The 16,824-nt window shown below is 40.2% G+C and overlaps 1 protein-coding gene across 4 annotated transcripts in view; it reads right to left on the minus strand.

Moving 5' to 3' along the window:
• Nucleotides 1-16,824, minus strand: part of DYM (dymeclin) — a 350,855-nt gene that overhangs the window by 198,721 nt on the left and 135,310 nt on the right. For all 4 annotated transcript variants that reach the window (XM_019464089.2, XM_053902680.1, XM_019464093.2 and 1 more), the window contains 3 exons: nucleotides 9,360-9,542; nucleotides 4,102-4,280; nucleotides 2,185-2,310 (listed from right to left, as the gene is read on the minus strand). In XM_019464089.2, the coding sequence (XP_019319634.1) occupies nucleotides 2,185-2,310; nucleotides 4,102-4,280; nucleotides 9,360-9,542 (488 nt within the window). The remainder of the gene's footprint in view (nucleotides 1-2,184; nucleotides 2,311-4,101; nucleotides 4,281-9,359; nucleotides 9,543-16,824) is intronic.

A 16,824-nucleotide genomic window follows, 5' to 3' on the forward strand; every position in this document is an offset into this window, starting at 1 on the left:
CAATCCCTTAGAAGAAATGTATAAATTCCTTGAAAGACACAAATAATCAGAGCTCAAATTTTAACCAAATACACTATATATAAAAACAGAGAATATATTATGGCCAAGTTTATCCAAGGAATGTAAGATTGATTTAATATTCAAAACTTAATCAGTATAATAAACTACATTAACAGACTAGAAAAAAATCCATGTGATTCAGAATATATAAAGAAAATTTACAACTCAGTAATAAGACAAAAAAAAATTTTATTTTTTTAAATGTTTATTTGTGAGAGGGAGGGGGGGGGAGAGAGAGAGAGAGAGAGAGAGCAAGCATGCAAGGGCAGAGAGAGAAGAAGACAGAGGATCTGAAGCAGACTCTGTGCTATCAGTGCAGAGCTCAACGCGGGGCTCAAACCCACAAACCGTGAGATCATGATCTGAGACAAAGTTGGACGTTTAACAGACTGAGCCACCCAGGTGCCCCCCCAAACCCAATTTTTTCAAAGGAAGTATCATTGGGGCACCTGCGTGGCTCAGTCGGTGGAGCATGTGACTCCCGATCTCAGGGTTGGGAGTTCGAGCCCCATGTTGGGTGCAGAGATTATTTAAAAACACAATCTTTAAAAAAACAAACAGGGCACCTGGATGGCTCAGTGGGTTAAGCCTCGGACTTTGGCTCAGGTCATGATCTCGTGGTTCGTGGGTTCGAGCCCCACGTCGGGCTCTGTGCTCACAGCTCAGAGCCTGGAGCCTGCTTCGGATTCTGTGTCTCCCTCTATCTCTCTGTCCTTCCCCCCACTCACACTGTCTCTCTCTCCCTCAAGAATAAACGAACATTAAAAAAATTTTTTTTTAATATGAAACAATTTCTCAGTCTTCTTTTTGTTCCTTATTCTTTTTTTCTTTTTCTTTTTTTTAATTTACATCCAAATTAGTTAGCATATAGTGCAACAAGGATTTCAGGAGGAGATTCCTTAGTGCCACTTACCCCATCCCCCCTCCCACAACTCCGGTAACCCTGTTTGTTCTCCATATTTAAGAGTCTCTTGTGTTTTGTTCCCCTCCCTGTTTTTATATTATTTTTGTTTCCCTTCCCTTATGTTCATTTGTTTTGTCTCTTAAAGTCCTCATATGAGTGAAGTCATATGATATTTGTCTTTCTCTGACTGATCCCTATTCTTTCACTTACTGTGTATACAAGGGGCTGACCTGTTTGACAATTTCTGTCACAACTAAAAACGGGAAATGAAACAAGAGGAAAAACGAACTCAGTGACAGCAAAAACATTGACTTCAATTACTAAAGAAACTGTTTTGAGAATTTTTTCTCCCTCAAATGTTTATTTTGAGGGAGAGAGAACACGACCAGAGGAGGGGCAGAGAGAAAAAGGGAGAGAGAGGATCCCAAGCAGGCTACACACTGTCAGTGCAGAGCCTGATGCAGGGCTCAATACCATGGATCGTGAAATCATGACCTGAGCTGAAATCGAGAGTCGGACACTTAACCAACTGAGCCACACAGGCGTCCCAAGAAACCATTTTGAGAATTAAAATAAATTTTTTAAATATTTATTTTTGAAAGAAAGAGACACACACACATAGAGACAGACACAAAGCACAAGTGGGGGAGGGGCAGCGAGAGAAGGAGACACAGAATCTGAAACAGGTTCCAAGCTCTGAGCTGTCAACAAAGAGCCTGCCATGGGGCTTGAACCCACAAATTTTGAGATAATGACCTGAGCTGAAGTCGGACGCTTAACCTACTGAGCTACCCAGGAGCCCCTTAATTTTTGTTTTTAATGTTTATTTATTTTTTTTTGAGAGAGAGAAAGACAGATTGCAAGCTGGGGGTGGGGGGACAGAGAGAGGGAGAGACACGGAATCCAAAGCAGGCTCCAGGCTCTGAGCTGTCAGCACGGAGCCCAGTGTGGGGCTGGACCCCACAAACCACAAGATCATGGCCTGAGCCAAAGTCAGATGCCCAACTGAGCCACCCACATGCCCCAATTTTGAGAATTTTTAACAGGCTAATAGTCATTCATAAAAAAAGCACTTCATAAATCTGAAAAAAGACGATTTCTGAGGTTCTTGTGGAAACATCTACCAGAAGGAAAAGAAGGAAGAAATGCTAAAGCCGCAGGAAATCATGTGGAGGGACATGCCTATTCTGTAACTCTGACACCCTTAAGTAATAACTTACCACTTCGTGAATAGATCTATTAAAGCCATCATCTTCTGTAAGGATCAGCAATATTATAAGGGCCATGTACACATGGTGTGAATTTCTTTCTTCAACATGATACAGAATCTCAAGAATTGGTAAAACCTGTCAAATAAAAAATTTTAATTTACTATTCCAACTACTTTATTAGGAGACCAATGTTTTCAACCTTTATGCTTTTATTATATACTGTTTCATAGCTATAGGTTTCTTTAAAGGAAAAAGAAAACCACACAAACCAGCTTATGACTGAAAGTACTTTCTCCGTGTATACAGCTCAGATAGCAGGAGAGAAAACCTTCACCCTGCCACCACATAAAGACTGGGTCTGCAGACACCATCTGGGCCAACATGTGGCACTGAGTACAGGGAGATCTGCCTCCAGCCTAGCAGGAGCTTATACACAGTAAGGTATTCTTAGAAACACTAATGTGTCAAACACTATCTTCTTCATAGGAAAGATTGTAGAATAAAAGAACGGTTAACAACAAAATCAAATCAGCACAGTAAATTTCCTACCAATAACACATTTTCTAATCATAGCCTCAATAAATATTATTGACGAAAGGCAAAGGACAGGTAAGGACATCAGTTGAGACATTATCAAAATAATCTATACAAGAAATTAAAAACAAAAGTAAATATATAACCCTCCACCCCCACTCCAAAAAAACCCAAAACAAAACCTTTTAAGTTTTTACTGGTGTTATGTCATCATATACAGGTGAGTATTCTTATGTACTAACATCCTTACCATGAACTTTCTAGAACAGATGGTGTCATGGGCTTTCTGCTTGTTGCCATCATTTCACTTAGGATACATCATGCTCAGAATTGTCTCCGCTTATTCCCACTCACCCATCAGTAAACAGGCCTTCGCTCCAAGTTTTTACTCCCATGAGCAGAACACTGTTACATCCAATTTTACTATGTAAAATAACCAATGTTTTCCACATACGGTGGGTGTGCAGACAGGTCTGTTCATCATGTGTTTGGTCTTTACCGTCACTTTGACACAGAACATACTCTTCAAATGAATTCTAATATTCCATGTTCTGCAGTATTTTCACGTTAACTCTGAAAAAATGGCCACCAAATCCCTGGTGACTCCTGTTACCAACTTGTAAAAACTGGTACAGGGGGAACGTTCCTGTTGCCACCAGCAAGCTGCTGGCTCTTGCAGGAATGTTCACAACTTTATTAATGAATAAATAGCCCACAGGTATCTCTATAGTATGCATTTCAAATATAATATTAACACCTTGGTGAGATAAGGTTTACTTGTCCAGTCATGGAAGCATTTTTGTTTACACGTTAGTTACAAACAGAAATCACTGATTCACTACAGGAGTTCTGCAGCCACATTTCAGTGCTCTCTGGCACAGGTACTTTAAACTCTATCCCTCTAGGAATTGAGTTCAGGCAGACCTCAAGTCTAAGCCTCATGAAGGGTCAGGACACGTGGGAAACCAATCCGGATCCTAGCCATGTCCACCAGGAACTTGCTGCAAACAGGACTAGCTACATGACCTCGGTAGGTGGACACTTAGCATTGGAAAGAACCACCAGGGTACAAATGTCTTGAGAATGGGAGGCGGTGCTTCTTGGAAGACTTGATGGGGCTGGATCCTGGGCAACGGGCAGCTGTGAAGGCCTGAAGTTCAGAGAAGCTGGTTGCGCTGTGGGGTCCTCGGGCGCTGTGAGCACACTGCCACGTGCACTGTCTCCTACACCGTAAAACTCCTACCCCCGCCTGTGTCTGCTGGCAGCTCCCCGTCAACCTGTCAACCCTCAGCTTTGCAATGAGGCAAACGTATCTACCCTCCTGGGAAAAGAATCTGCTCTTCAAAAGATTATACAATACAAAAAGGATGACGAGGGTAGCGTGATACTTACAAGATTTTCCATGTCTGTGCGAGCCAACATGTATGTTCTAACGTTACTATTCTGATGCAGCAATGTGTACAAGAGGAGAGTTGCTTGGTCGGACGTCTGCTGTTCACACAGAGCTGTGTACAAACTGTTGAAGTTAATCTGGAAAGCGTGTGGAATTGACGAGGGGAAAGGACTGCTATCTGGAATATAGAAATCACAAAATTATTGGAATATTACGCTGGTATTTTCTGGACCATGCCTTATATAACTAATAAAAGCACGGTCAATGTACACAATTTGATTCCCATTAATTTTGTATGTTGCCACATTTCAGGTTCAAAATTTCTATTTCTATTTTAAATTGTATTTAAAGAACTAATTAAAGCATGGTGACTATGGTTGGTAACATCACTGCGTAATTGAAATTTGCTAAGAGAATAGGACTGAAATGTTCTCACCAGGGTGGGGAAAAACTGGGACAGTTTATTTCTCTGTACTATCCAAACCACAGCCTTCGAATGATTATAAATACATGTGCAAATACCACTTAACAGAGTGACAGTTTATATTTTAACAAGCCAAATATAAAAAAAAAACAACTAAGTCACATACTTTGACTTCATTTACTATTTTTGTATTAATATAGCTAAATTAAACTGGCTATAAGAACATAAGCTTAAATAAACAGAGCTACGGGCCCAGCCCAAAGGCCCTTTAATAAATACAATTTAACCATGACATCTGAAATGTTCTGTTACCAAAATTAAATGACCACCAGTCCTAAATAAAGAATACCAAGACAAAGAATATAAAAGTTTCTATATAAAACAGAAAATCCTCTTGTAAGGGCTAAAAAGAAAAAAGGACTTCAAGCTAATCTTTTTCCAATGAATAACTACGGCTCAAGTACTCACCAATGTCACTAATCCATTTATGAAAAAAACAGCTAGGATAGCAACACATAATTTAATTACTTTTATTTTTTAATTGTTTTTTTTAAATTTATTTATTAAGCAAATAGTACGCCCAACATGGGGCTTGAACACAGGACCCAAGATCAAGAGCTGTGGGCTCCACCAGCCAGGTTCCCCTAGCCAGTTTTAAAGTACTATCAGCAAGTTCAGCACTAGCTTCTTAGAATATACTGAACCTCAGACAACTATCAGAACATGTACGTGATTTTGTAAATCCTTTTTTTCAAGTTTATTTATTTATTTTGAGAAAGAGAGAGCGAGAGAGCGTGTGAGTGCACACACGTGAGCAGATGAGGGGCAGAGAGAGGAGAGCAAATCCCAAGCAGGCTCCACACTCTCACCACAAAGCCCTACGTGGGACTCGAAACCCATGAACCGTGAGATCATGACCTGGGCTGAAACCAAGAGTTGGACGCTTAACTGACTGAGCCACCCAGGCGCCCCTGTAGATCTTTTTTTAGAATCACTAGCATGATGAAAGCCATAAATCCCAGCCCATGTGGGAAAATTCCTGATTCTGTAAACTGAGAGAGCAGAGCCCCCTTCCTACATGCGCTGGACTCTTGCTTAAACACCGAAGCCAGCAAAGTTAGCAAGTCAAAAAGGAGGTAGAGACGGGTCAACTGACTTAGAGAAAAGTATGATCCTATCAGATAAGAACACTGGAACATGACAGCACAACAAGGTGATTATTTTAATAATATCTTGGAAAGAACCAAGATGTTTTTTAAAGACACAAAAAATAAATAAAAGTAAAAATTTTTAAATTCCTGCGTTAGAATCTCCACAAGCTTCACTCTTACGGAAAAGAAAGGTGTACCAACACAACTTTGATAGCACAGTCCCGTACCTCTTGGAGCCTCCTTTCTTTTTTTTTTTTTTTTTTTTTTTTTAACGTTTATTTATTTTTGAGACAGAGAGAGACAGAGCATGAACGGGGGAGGGGCAGAGAGAGAGGGAGACACAGAGTCGGAAGCAGGCTCCAGGCTCTGAGCCATCAGCCCAGAGCCCGACGCGGGGCTCGAACTCACGGACCGTGAGATCGTGACCTGAGCTGAAGTCGGACGCTTAACCGACTGCGCCACCCAGGCGCCCCGGAGCCTCCTTTCTAACCTGTACGTTGTGAGAATTATCTAAAAAGTGTCTGTAACTTTATTACAAAGTGCCCTCACTTTTCCTCCCACATTTAGCATATGGGTTAGTTTTCCAATCCTAACACTGTATTTTGGTCAGCTATGAAAATCACTGTTTTGTGTGACTTGTTTTTGCAAAGGATGGCAAAAGGAAGCGTTGCATATCATCTATGAGTATGCAAATGACTACAGCATCTACAGAACACTCAATGGAGGAAGATTCTAGACACACTATGACTCTCTACAATGAAGCAAAGTAACATGTTTGCCAGGCTGATTTACACCTGACTGCAAATGGAGTATGTGTGATGTGTGTGTATCCATAACATTTATATATTACTAGCTAATAAGTGCTATGACCTAGCTATTATTTACAGATTTACATGTATTATCCCTTATTTAATGCATACAAGGATCATGTCATTATTCTGACCAACTTCACAAAGGATGTAATAGAGGCCTGGGGAGATGAACTTTTCCTAGAGCAGCCCCAAGTAAAACACGGATCACCCTCTGTTGTCACCACTGCATTATCCTGCTTCTTATAATTACAGCAATAATAGAATGACCCTGTACTATGATAAATACTTAATTTTTATAAAAACTCTGTGAGGTAGAAATTATAACCCCTGCTTTACAGATTAAAGACACTGGTATTCAAAGAATAAAAACTGGGGGCACTTGGGTGGCTCAGTCGGTTAAGCTTCTGACTCTTGATTTCAGCTCAGGTCATGATCTCGTGGTTCGTGGGTATGAGCCCCATGTCGGGCTCTACGCGGGTGGCATAGAGCCTGCTTGGGATTCTCTATTTCCCCCTCTCTCTTTCTCTCTCTCAGAACAAATAAATAAACTTAAATCATTAAAAAAGAGGGGAGGCTCGGTGGCTCAGTCAGCTGAGCATCCGACTTCGGCACAGGTCATGATCTCACAGTTTGTGGGTTGGAGTTTGTGCTGACCGCTTGCTTGGAGCCTGGAGCCTGCTTCAGATTCTGTGTCTCCTTCTCTCTCTCCCCCCCCCCTCCCACTCACGCTTTGTCTCACTCTGTTTCTGAAAAATAAATAAATGTAAAAAAAATTAAAAAGAAAAAAAAAAGAAAAAGAATAAAAACTGGGATATGAACCCAAGGCAGTTTAACCCTAAAGTCATTGCTCAGAATCCCTGCACCCAACTGTCCACCAAAAAAGATGGCTACCCCAGAAAGGTTCAACCTTCAATAGCAACATCTGGCCTCAGCATCAAAAGTGACAATATGGGGGCGCCTGGGTGGCTCAGTCGGTTGAGCGTCCGACTTCAGCTCAGGTCACGATCTCGCGGTCCGCGAGTTCGAGCCCCGCGTCGGGCTCTGCACTGATGGCTCAGAGCCTGGAGCTTGCTTCCGATTCTGTCTCCCTCTCTCTCTGCCCCTCCCCCGTTCATGCTGTGTCTCTCTCTGTCTCAAAAATAAATAAACGTTAAAAAAAAATAATAATAAAAAAAAAAAGTGACAATATATACTATAAACTGAGTATCTGGCTATGTTGCAAAAACTGAGCTAATCATTTTAAAACCTTACCTTGCTTGGTGCTTATACAAATATTAGGGGACATTATTCCCATTTTAAAGACAAAGCCAGGGAGGCTTGAGGTTAAGCAAACTGTGAGAAGCTTCACAGCTCTGAAGTGACACAGTGTGGCATAAACTCTGTCTGCTTGACTCCAAAACTTGCTTGCTTTTGTTTTCTTTTCAGATTTTTGTTTAATTATTTTTTAAATTTATTTTATTTATTTAAGCAATAGTGGCTTCAGGAGTAGAATTCTGTGATTCATCATTTACATATGCCCTCCTTAATGCCTGGGACCCATCTGGCCTATCCCCCCACCGACCTTCCTCCATCAACCCTCAGTTTGTTCTCTATCTTTAAGAATCTCTTATGATTTGTTTCCCTCTCTCTTTTTTCTCCCCCCGCCCCCCCCCCAACCAATATGTTCATCTGCTTTGCAAAACTTGTTTTCTTAACCAGTAAGCCACAATGTAATAATAATGGGAACAGAAAAGTACTATCAGATACATGACTTTTCACATTTTATCTATCAAATTGTTAGAGGTTACCTATCATTATTTCCCCCTACAAACAGTAATACCAGAGTTGGCAAAGGTACACCCAACTGGCACACTCATATACTGTCTATTAAGAAACGTGTATTAGAGGAGCCTGGATGGCTCAGTTGGTTAAGCCTCTGATTCTTGATTTCGGCTCAGGTCATGATCTCACAGGTTCATGAGATCGAGCCCCGTGTCAGGCTTCGTGCTGTCAGCATGGAGCCTGCTTGGGATTCTCTCTCTCCACTCTCTTTCTCTCTCTCAAAATAAATAAATAAACTTAAGAGAAAAAGAAGAAATGTGTATTAGAACTCTGGAAAGGAACATGGCAAAGCATGTCAGAAGCTTTAAAAATGTTCCCATCCAATAATTTCACTTCTTACCCATGTTAATTATACTAATGTCCAATACATCTTGAAAATCTAGCTACTGTATTAACCTGGCTTACAGAGTGTAATCTTTTGATTGGAGATTACTCTTTCAACACGGAACTATCTACCCATGCTCTACGGGGCAAGTTACAGACCACAGGCAAGCTCACCACCTATTTTGGAAATAAAGTTTTAATAGAAACCAGCGATGCTCACTTCCTTATTATCTATGCCTGCTTTTTGTGCTACCACAGCAGAGTTAAGAGATGGTAACAGACACCGCATAACCCTACAAAGGGGTCTGCATCTTTCCAGAAGAAGTTTATTAAGCTCTAATTTTTAGTTTTATAAAACTCTAACTGGAATACAGACTTTAAATGAAAACCTTCAAACAATCTATCACTCAGAGTTTTCCAGGTTAATTCCTATCCCTAACAGGTGGGACAGGAGGATCTAAATGAAGCATATTGCTCGGCTTGGTTATTTCTGGACCAAAAAAAAAAAAAAAAATAGTTTTAAGTGGCTCTAAAGAACTACAGCTTCTACCTAAGATTTATTTGACCTTCCTAAGAATACAGACAGAAAAATCTAACTCTTTCTCATCTTTAACCAATATGAAAATATACAAATATTCATCTCCACAACTATAAAATGTAACATGGGTAAGCAAAACCCTCATTTGTCATTAGAAAGAATACTCAGAGAACAAAGTACCACAAACCTTGCGTATTCTTAAAGGACATAATGGCCTGTCTGTAGGGGTTTGGTGTATCTGCAGCGTCGGTCAGGTTGGCCAGCACCAGCAGAAGCAGGAGACTCTGGTTGGCCAGAGGAGAAGAAAGTTCTGGAGTGGCAGCTGCTTTGCTGCCCACACCGCCCAGTGTGAAGACCGTCCAGAGGCCAGCTTGAGAAAAAAAACACATAGTTAAGAAGTGCTGGGACTAGTGAGATGGAAATGCGTACTTCTGTATGATATTGTACACTTTTTCATATTTCAAACTTTGAAGAAACACTCTTTTCAGTTATTAAAGTAAAACAAATGTGGTACGTGAAAAGTCTCATATTGCCCAATGATATAAAATTCTTTAAGACCATCATTCCCCGCTCCTATAACCTACTTTTACTTCCCAGAGATAACCAGTGCTGAACTTCTTAGGTCTTTCGAGATTTTCTTTACATATCAAAACATCTACAAAATTATAAGAAAACTTCAGGTGCAACTTTATACCAACAGATTTGAAAACCTAAGCAAAATGCTAAAATACCTAGGAAGATACAAAATACCAAAATTGGCCAAAGACAAAAGCCTGAATGAACAAACAATCTTAGAAGAGCAGAAAACGGAGTCCAAGAGCTAGCCCTAAAAACCAAATCCAGTCCTAACGTCACAAATAAGTCCACCAAGCCCTCCCAGCACAGACAATTCCCATGTTACATAAGCAGCTCCGAAGTACACAATAAGAGTCATATGTACACAACTCATGTGACAAGACCAGAAAAATCTCCCTGCTACAGAAACTGGACAATGACAGTGTTTAAAACAAGAGGGAGAAATGAAAAGAGAGGTTTACAGACAGACTCAATCAAACAAAAGCAGATGAAATCTTACACAAAAATTCGTTAAAAGAACAAATGCAGCATGATCATGAAAGTTTTGTCTCTGAAATGCAAGAATTGTTCATCATTTTAGAAGTCTGTTAATTTGTAGGCAGGCACACTTCAGAGATACTGCAGGTTTGGTTCCGACTAGTATTGTGGTGAAGTGAATCAAATGAAGTTTTTGGTTTTCCACGGCATAGAAGAGTTATGTTTACAGGGGCGCCTGGGTGGCTCAGTCAGTTAAGCGTCCGACTTCGGCTCAGGTCATGATCTCACGGTCTGTGAGTTCGAGCCCCGCGTCGGGCTCTGTGCTGACAGCTCAGAGCCTGGAGCCTGTTTCGGATTCTGTGTCTCCCTCTCTCTCTGTCCCTCCCCTGTTCATGCTCTGTCTCTCTCTGTCTCAAAAATAAATAAACGTTAAAAAAAATTTTAAAAAAAAGAGTTATGTTTACACTATACTGTAGTGGATGAAGTGTGCAATACCATTATGTCTAAGAAAACCAACATATATACCTTAATTAAAAAATACTTTATTACTAAAAAATGCTAACCATCATCTGAGCTTTCTGCTAGCTGTAATCTCTGATCGCATTATCACCATGACAAATACATTAATGAAAAAGTTTGAAGACTTGTGAGAATTATCAAAAGGTGACACAGAGACACAAAGTGAGCAAACGTGGCTGCAAAAATGGTGCTGAAAGACTTGCTCAATGCAAGGTTGCCACAAACCCTAAAACAAACAAACAATAAAAACTGCTGTATCTGCAAAGCACAGTAAAACACAGCACAATAAAATGAAGTATGCTTGTTACTCACTGTAAAAAGACGGAGGAAAAGATAATCTCGCCAATTTTTAAAATTAAATGTAAAACCCATTAAGAATTCTTACAAATTTGGGGCGCCTGGGTGGCTCAGTCAGTTCCGCATCCAACTTGGGCTCAGGTCATGATCTCACAGTTAGCGAGTTCGAGCCCTGCATTGGGCTCTGTGCTGGCAGCTCAGAACCTGGGGCTTGCTTCAGATTCTCTCTCTCTCGCTCTCTCTGTCCCCCTCCCCCACTCACGCTCTGTCTCTCAAAAATGAATAAAAGTTAAAAAAAAAATTTTTTTTAATTTGAAGAATTCTTACAAGCTAGAAAAGAAAAGTAACCTCTTTGGATTCTAACGTCCATCTAATCAGAAATCCACGGTGGTCAAACATTAGGAGAACACCCCTATGGATATCACCAACATCACCAATGAACTACAGGTGCTCCGAGCAAAAGTGTTAAGGCAAGGCGGGGGGCGGGGGGCGGGGCGAAATAAGTCAGAAAAAGACCTATCATATGATTTTACTCATATGTGGAATTTGAGAAACTTAACAGATGATCGTGGGGGAAGGGAGGGAAAAATAAGAAAGAAACAGAAAGGGAGGCAAACCATGACAGACTCGTAAACGCACACACAAAATTATTTGCAAGCAACCTGACTGTGCACTGTCCAATGGAGTAGCCACCAACCACTGTGGGTACCGGGCACTTGAAATGTGGTTCGTCCCAAACGCATCATGCTGTAAGTATAAAATGCTCAATTCTGAAGACTTAATACAAAAGTAAAATTTTTTTGCCAATTTTTAAATATTGATTACATGTTGAAATTATAATATTTTGGACATATTAAAGTGTATTGTTAAGATAAGCTTCGCCTGTTTGTTTTTACTTTTTCAATATGACTACCAGAAATTTTTAAATCACATATGTGGTTTGCATCTATGGCTCACATTTGTATCAGACACAGCTGCTGTAGAACGTCAAGAGAATCAACTGACACACTATCAGAATGAACAGATTTTGGTACAGTTCTAGAACTAAAAGAGTGACATATAAAAAATCAAAAACCTGCCTATACGTGAGCAACAAACAATTACAAAGTCCAATCACCACAGCAACAAACAGTCTTCAAGAATCAATAAAATCTTCAAACATCAACACAAAAGAGGGGCACCTGGGTGGCTCAGTTGAAGTGTCCAACTCTAACTCCAGTCATGATCTGCCGGTTCAAAAGTTAGAGCCCTGCATCAGTCTCTGTACTGATGGCTCAGAGCCTGAGGCCTGCTTCAGATTCTGTGTCTCCCTCTCTCTCTCTCTGCCCCTCCCCTGCTCGTGCTCTCTCAAAAATAAATAAACATTTAAAAATTTTTTTAAAAAGAATCAACAGAAATGTGTAATGCCTTCGGGCAGATAACCACAGACCTTGAGACTGAAGGCTGTATAAGATCTAAATTAATACAGAGGTACAGTAGATTTCTAGATTAAAAGGCAATACTGCAAAACTACCCGTAAATTAATCTAAACTTCAGGATAATCACTATCAAAATATCAAGAGGAATTTGTGTAATATTTTGTAATACAGTGCAAAAGAAATATTGCTGAGGAGGAATGTTCCTGGTTAAACAGCAAAATTTTTATAAAGCTAAGGTCATTTAAAAGTGTGATACTGGCAGTAGACAAATTAGCTGGATGGGCCAGAAATGAGTTCAAGTTCAGCAACAGAACCACATATCTTTGAGAATTAACCTTATGATACAGGTAGTATTCCAAATGAGTAAAGACAAAATTCTAGAAATGTCTTTGGGACAACAGAATTTAATCATTTTCCCAGTATTTAATTATAAAAGTACCTGTCTGAACCTTGAGTTCAGAAAGCCTTTCTATTATGCAAGAAACAAAATTCAAAAAGATACAAAGAACAGCAGCGCCTGGGTGGCTCAGTAGGTTAAGCATCCAACTCTTGATTTTGGCTCAGGTCATGATCTTACAGTACGTGAGGTAGAGCCCCGTGTGTCAGGCTCTGCACTTACAAAAATGCTGATTCGAAGGGGCACGTGCACCCCAATATTTATAGCAGTGCTATTAACAATACCCAAATCACAGAACGAGCCCAAATGTCCATCAACTTATGAACGGATTAAGAAGATGTAGTATATGTGTGTGTGTACACGTACGTACACACACACACACACACACACACACACACACACTGGAATACTACTTGGTGATGAAAAAGAATGAAATCTCGCTATTTGCAACAACATGGATGGAACTGGAGGGTATTATATTAAGCGAAAGAAGTCAGTCAGAAAAAGACCTATCGTATGATTTTACTCATATGTGGAATTTGAGAAACTTAACAGATGATCGTGGGGGAAGGGAAGGAAAATTAAGATAAAAACAGAAAGGGAGGCAAACCATAAGAGACTCTTAAACACAAAGAACTGAGGGTTGATGAGGGTGGGGAGTGGGGTAAACGGGTGATGGGCATTGAGGAGGGCACTTGTTGGGATGAGCACTGGGTGTTACATGTAAGTGATGAATCACTGGGTTTTACTCCTGAAGCCAAAACTACACTGCATGTTAAATACCTTGAGAAATAAATAAATAAATGTGCTGATGGCTCAGAGCCTGGAGCCTGCTTCAGACTTTGTGTCTCCTTCTCGCTCTGTTCCTCCCCTGCTCGTGCTCTCTCTCTCTCAAAAATAAAGATTAAAAAAAAATTTTTTTTAAAAGCAAACAAAACAGACCACCAGAGACCTCATAGGCATACGATTATATAGAATATAGAAAAACCTTATCAATACATCATTAAGTGGAAATGCAAATCACAAAACATAATATATATACACAACATGCCCCACTTGTGTTTAAAAAATTATAAATGTACATCTTTCTGCATGTAAAAGCACCTACAGGTGCCTGGCAGGGTGCCCTTTTGACAGAAGTTATCTCTGATCATAGAGGAGCGTAGGAGTGAAGGTGGCCTGAAGGAGTTTCTTATTTCGTTCAGTTTATTCCCGACTCTTGTACGACGTGGACATATCAATATTCAAGCATAACTTTCAATTAAAAACATTATGAAAGAAGTGAAGGAAGGGAGAAAATTCCCGGTCACCAACCCCACAAGATATGAGGCAATATGCACCTGGGCTAGGGGATACAGCCTGATGATCTTTATTTTTAAAAAGCACCTCCTGACAGTTTTAGAGGGATAAACGCCAACACGTTAACACTGATCACATCTAGGATGGGGGTAATGGTCGTGATATTTTAGTCTTTGTACTCATCTAGGTTTTTATTTTGATTACCTGTTATAACGAGCAGATGACATTTTTAACGAACACCTCTGTTAAAGAAATTAAATGCTTTGGTAAAGAAATTTTAAATGGAAGGCAAATAAACAAAACTGGGAAATGTCACTTTCCCAGAACTAACACAGGTAGATACTTTTCACTTCCTTTTTATACACCGTCAACAGTTCAGTGTGACCATCTGTTCATTTCTAATATGTTACATTTTTGAGTAAACACACGATATAAAACTACCGCATGGATCCCTATCAGTATATCACTTCTTACATAATTGTGGTCCTGCAAATCTCAAACATTTTCTATGATTCACTGGAATGGCTTTTCTATTCCAGTGGGGGTATTCCTGCCCACGTTTTGGAGGTCCCCGAAGGAACATGCAGGGACGCTCAGCATGCACAGAACGCCCAGTACGAACCCCCAGTGCAGGCACAAGCAAACTTGAGGCCCAGGAAGAGAAATTATCCAAAGGATGTTTTTTTTAACGTAGGAAAGATCTTAAGATGATTGACAAAGACCGTAAAATTTCTGTTTAGCACTGTGCTCCCTGCTTTGCATTAGGAAAACTTAGATATTTGAATAAAAATTATCAACTAATAATTCATCATTACACATCACAAACTTAAACTGATTCAAAGCAATGTTCATGTGAACAGTTGCGGAATGTGAAACATTTCATAAGAGATTCAGAATCGTTTAAGAAAGCGCAACCAGCAGCCAAATATTATTTGCTTTGGGACTGATTTGTTGTTTATCTTAACATTATAAAAAGCTTCCAGTCACTTCCTTCCACTCAGAGTATATGCCCCGGGACCGTGTACCCCTGCCTCCACCGCTGTGTGTTCCAGGATCGCAAGCAAAGAAAAACACAATCAGGAAGTTCAATCTGCAAGAAAAATAATCACCGAGTGCTCTCCAAGGTAAAAGATAAGTGGGGTTTTTTGTTTTGTTTTTCTGTTTGTTTGTTTTGCAGATTCTCTTCACAGCTGCACATCTTTGTGACTAGAAGAAGTAAGAGCTGACCGCCCCTGGAACAAATTTCACAAACGTCTCACGGCACAACTCCACTCTCATTTTTTTGCCCCTTTCGGGTTTTCCCAAAGGGGGCTGAGAAGCTGCGTGCAACGTCAGACACACTAAGTTTTTATTAAGAAGCTAGTGCAGCCCCGCCTGCCCTCACCACACACATCCCTCCTCCCTGCCCTGGCAAATATCACTGCAGGGCGGCCTTTCCTTATAGGGAGAAGGGAGGCTGCCTGCCACTGCCTACATTGTAGTTTAAACTGGCCCATGATGTTGGACCAGAATTCTTCCAAAAGTTCATTGCTTTTTGCTGATCCAAGTCTCTGATCTGTGACCCAAGAATCTTAGTGGAATTGCATTTTCCTGTTGGCAAACAAAATCTCTCTCCACCAGAAAAATAAGGGAAAGTTACAGTATGTTTCCTTCTGTTCTAAAAAAGCAAATTAAGGATGGTCTCCCAAGTTTTTTAATTGTATCCCTCACTCAGGTCTTCCAAAGAAACTCTTAAAATAAGATGTATCTAACTAAAACTAGTAAGCACGGAAATAAACTAAAAGAACAAATCTGGTGTTGATGATTCAATCTTTTAAAAGTATGGACTCAAGATTATTTATCTGTTAACAATAAAAATGTGAGGGAGGGGACAGATTTCATTACCAATATAACTGGTAGGACAAAATTGTTGACTTTTTAAAGCTGAACTGAGTGTAAAAAATTAGATGTATGCCTCAGGTGTTATCGATGCTAAGAGAGCATCACTGCGTCCTGCTCGGTGAGAGCCATTCTCTCCCACCGGGCACACAAACTAAAGTGGTTTCCCATAAGCCCTTCCACACTGAGCCCTTGGTTTTGCTAAAGTGTTACACAGAGAGGCAAAAGTTGAAAATGCGTTAAAATTCTGGCAAAGGGAGCAAAATGACTAGAATGGAAGAGATGTTACTATTCACAAAACACCTGTTCACTTGCGATCATTACTTGATCAGGAAGCCATGTTTTAAGCATTTTATATTTAAAAAAAAAAAACCCACTAGTTTCTTTCTTAAACACGGGCATTCGGTGTGCCTTAAAAAAATGGCTGAGTAGGGGTGCCTGGGTGGCTCAGTCGGTTGAGCATCCAGCTCTCGATTTTGGCTCAGGTCATGATCTCACAGTTCGTGGGATTGAGCCCCTCTGCGCTCCATGCTGACACAGTGGAGCCTGCTTGGAATTCTCTCTCCTTCTCTCTCTGCTCCTCCCCTGCTCGTGCTCTGTCTCTCTCTCAAAAATAAACAAACATGAAAAAAAAAAATTTTTTTTAACTGGCTGAATATGTTGGGTCATTATCACATTATAATTTTTTTAATTTAAAATAATGGTAAATAGGCTCCAGATGAGCACTTTCGGCAGAATGTCTGATTTTCATGAACGGATTATGGATGCAAAGTGGTGGAGGTCTGCCTCAC

This window comes from Panthera pardus, unplaced genomic scaffold (assembly GCF_024362965.1).
Source record: "Panthera pardus isolate Hobbes unplaced genomic scaffold, ASM2436296v1 HiC_scaffold_15, whole genome shotgun sequence".
Classification (NCBI taxonomy): domain Eukaryota; kingdom Metazoa; phylum Chordata; class Mammalia; order Carnivora; family Felidae; genus Panthera; species Panthera pardus.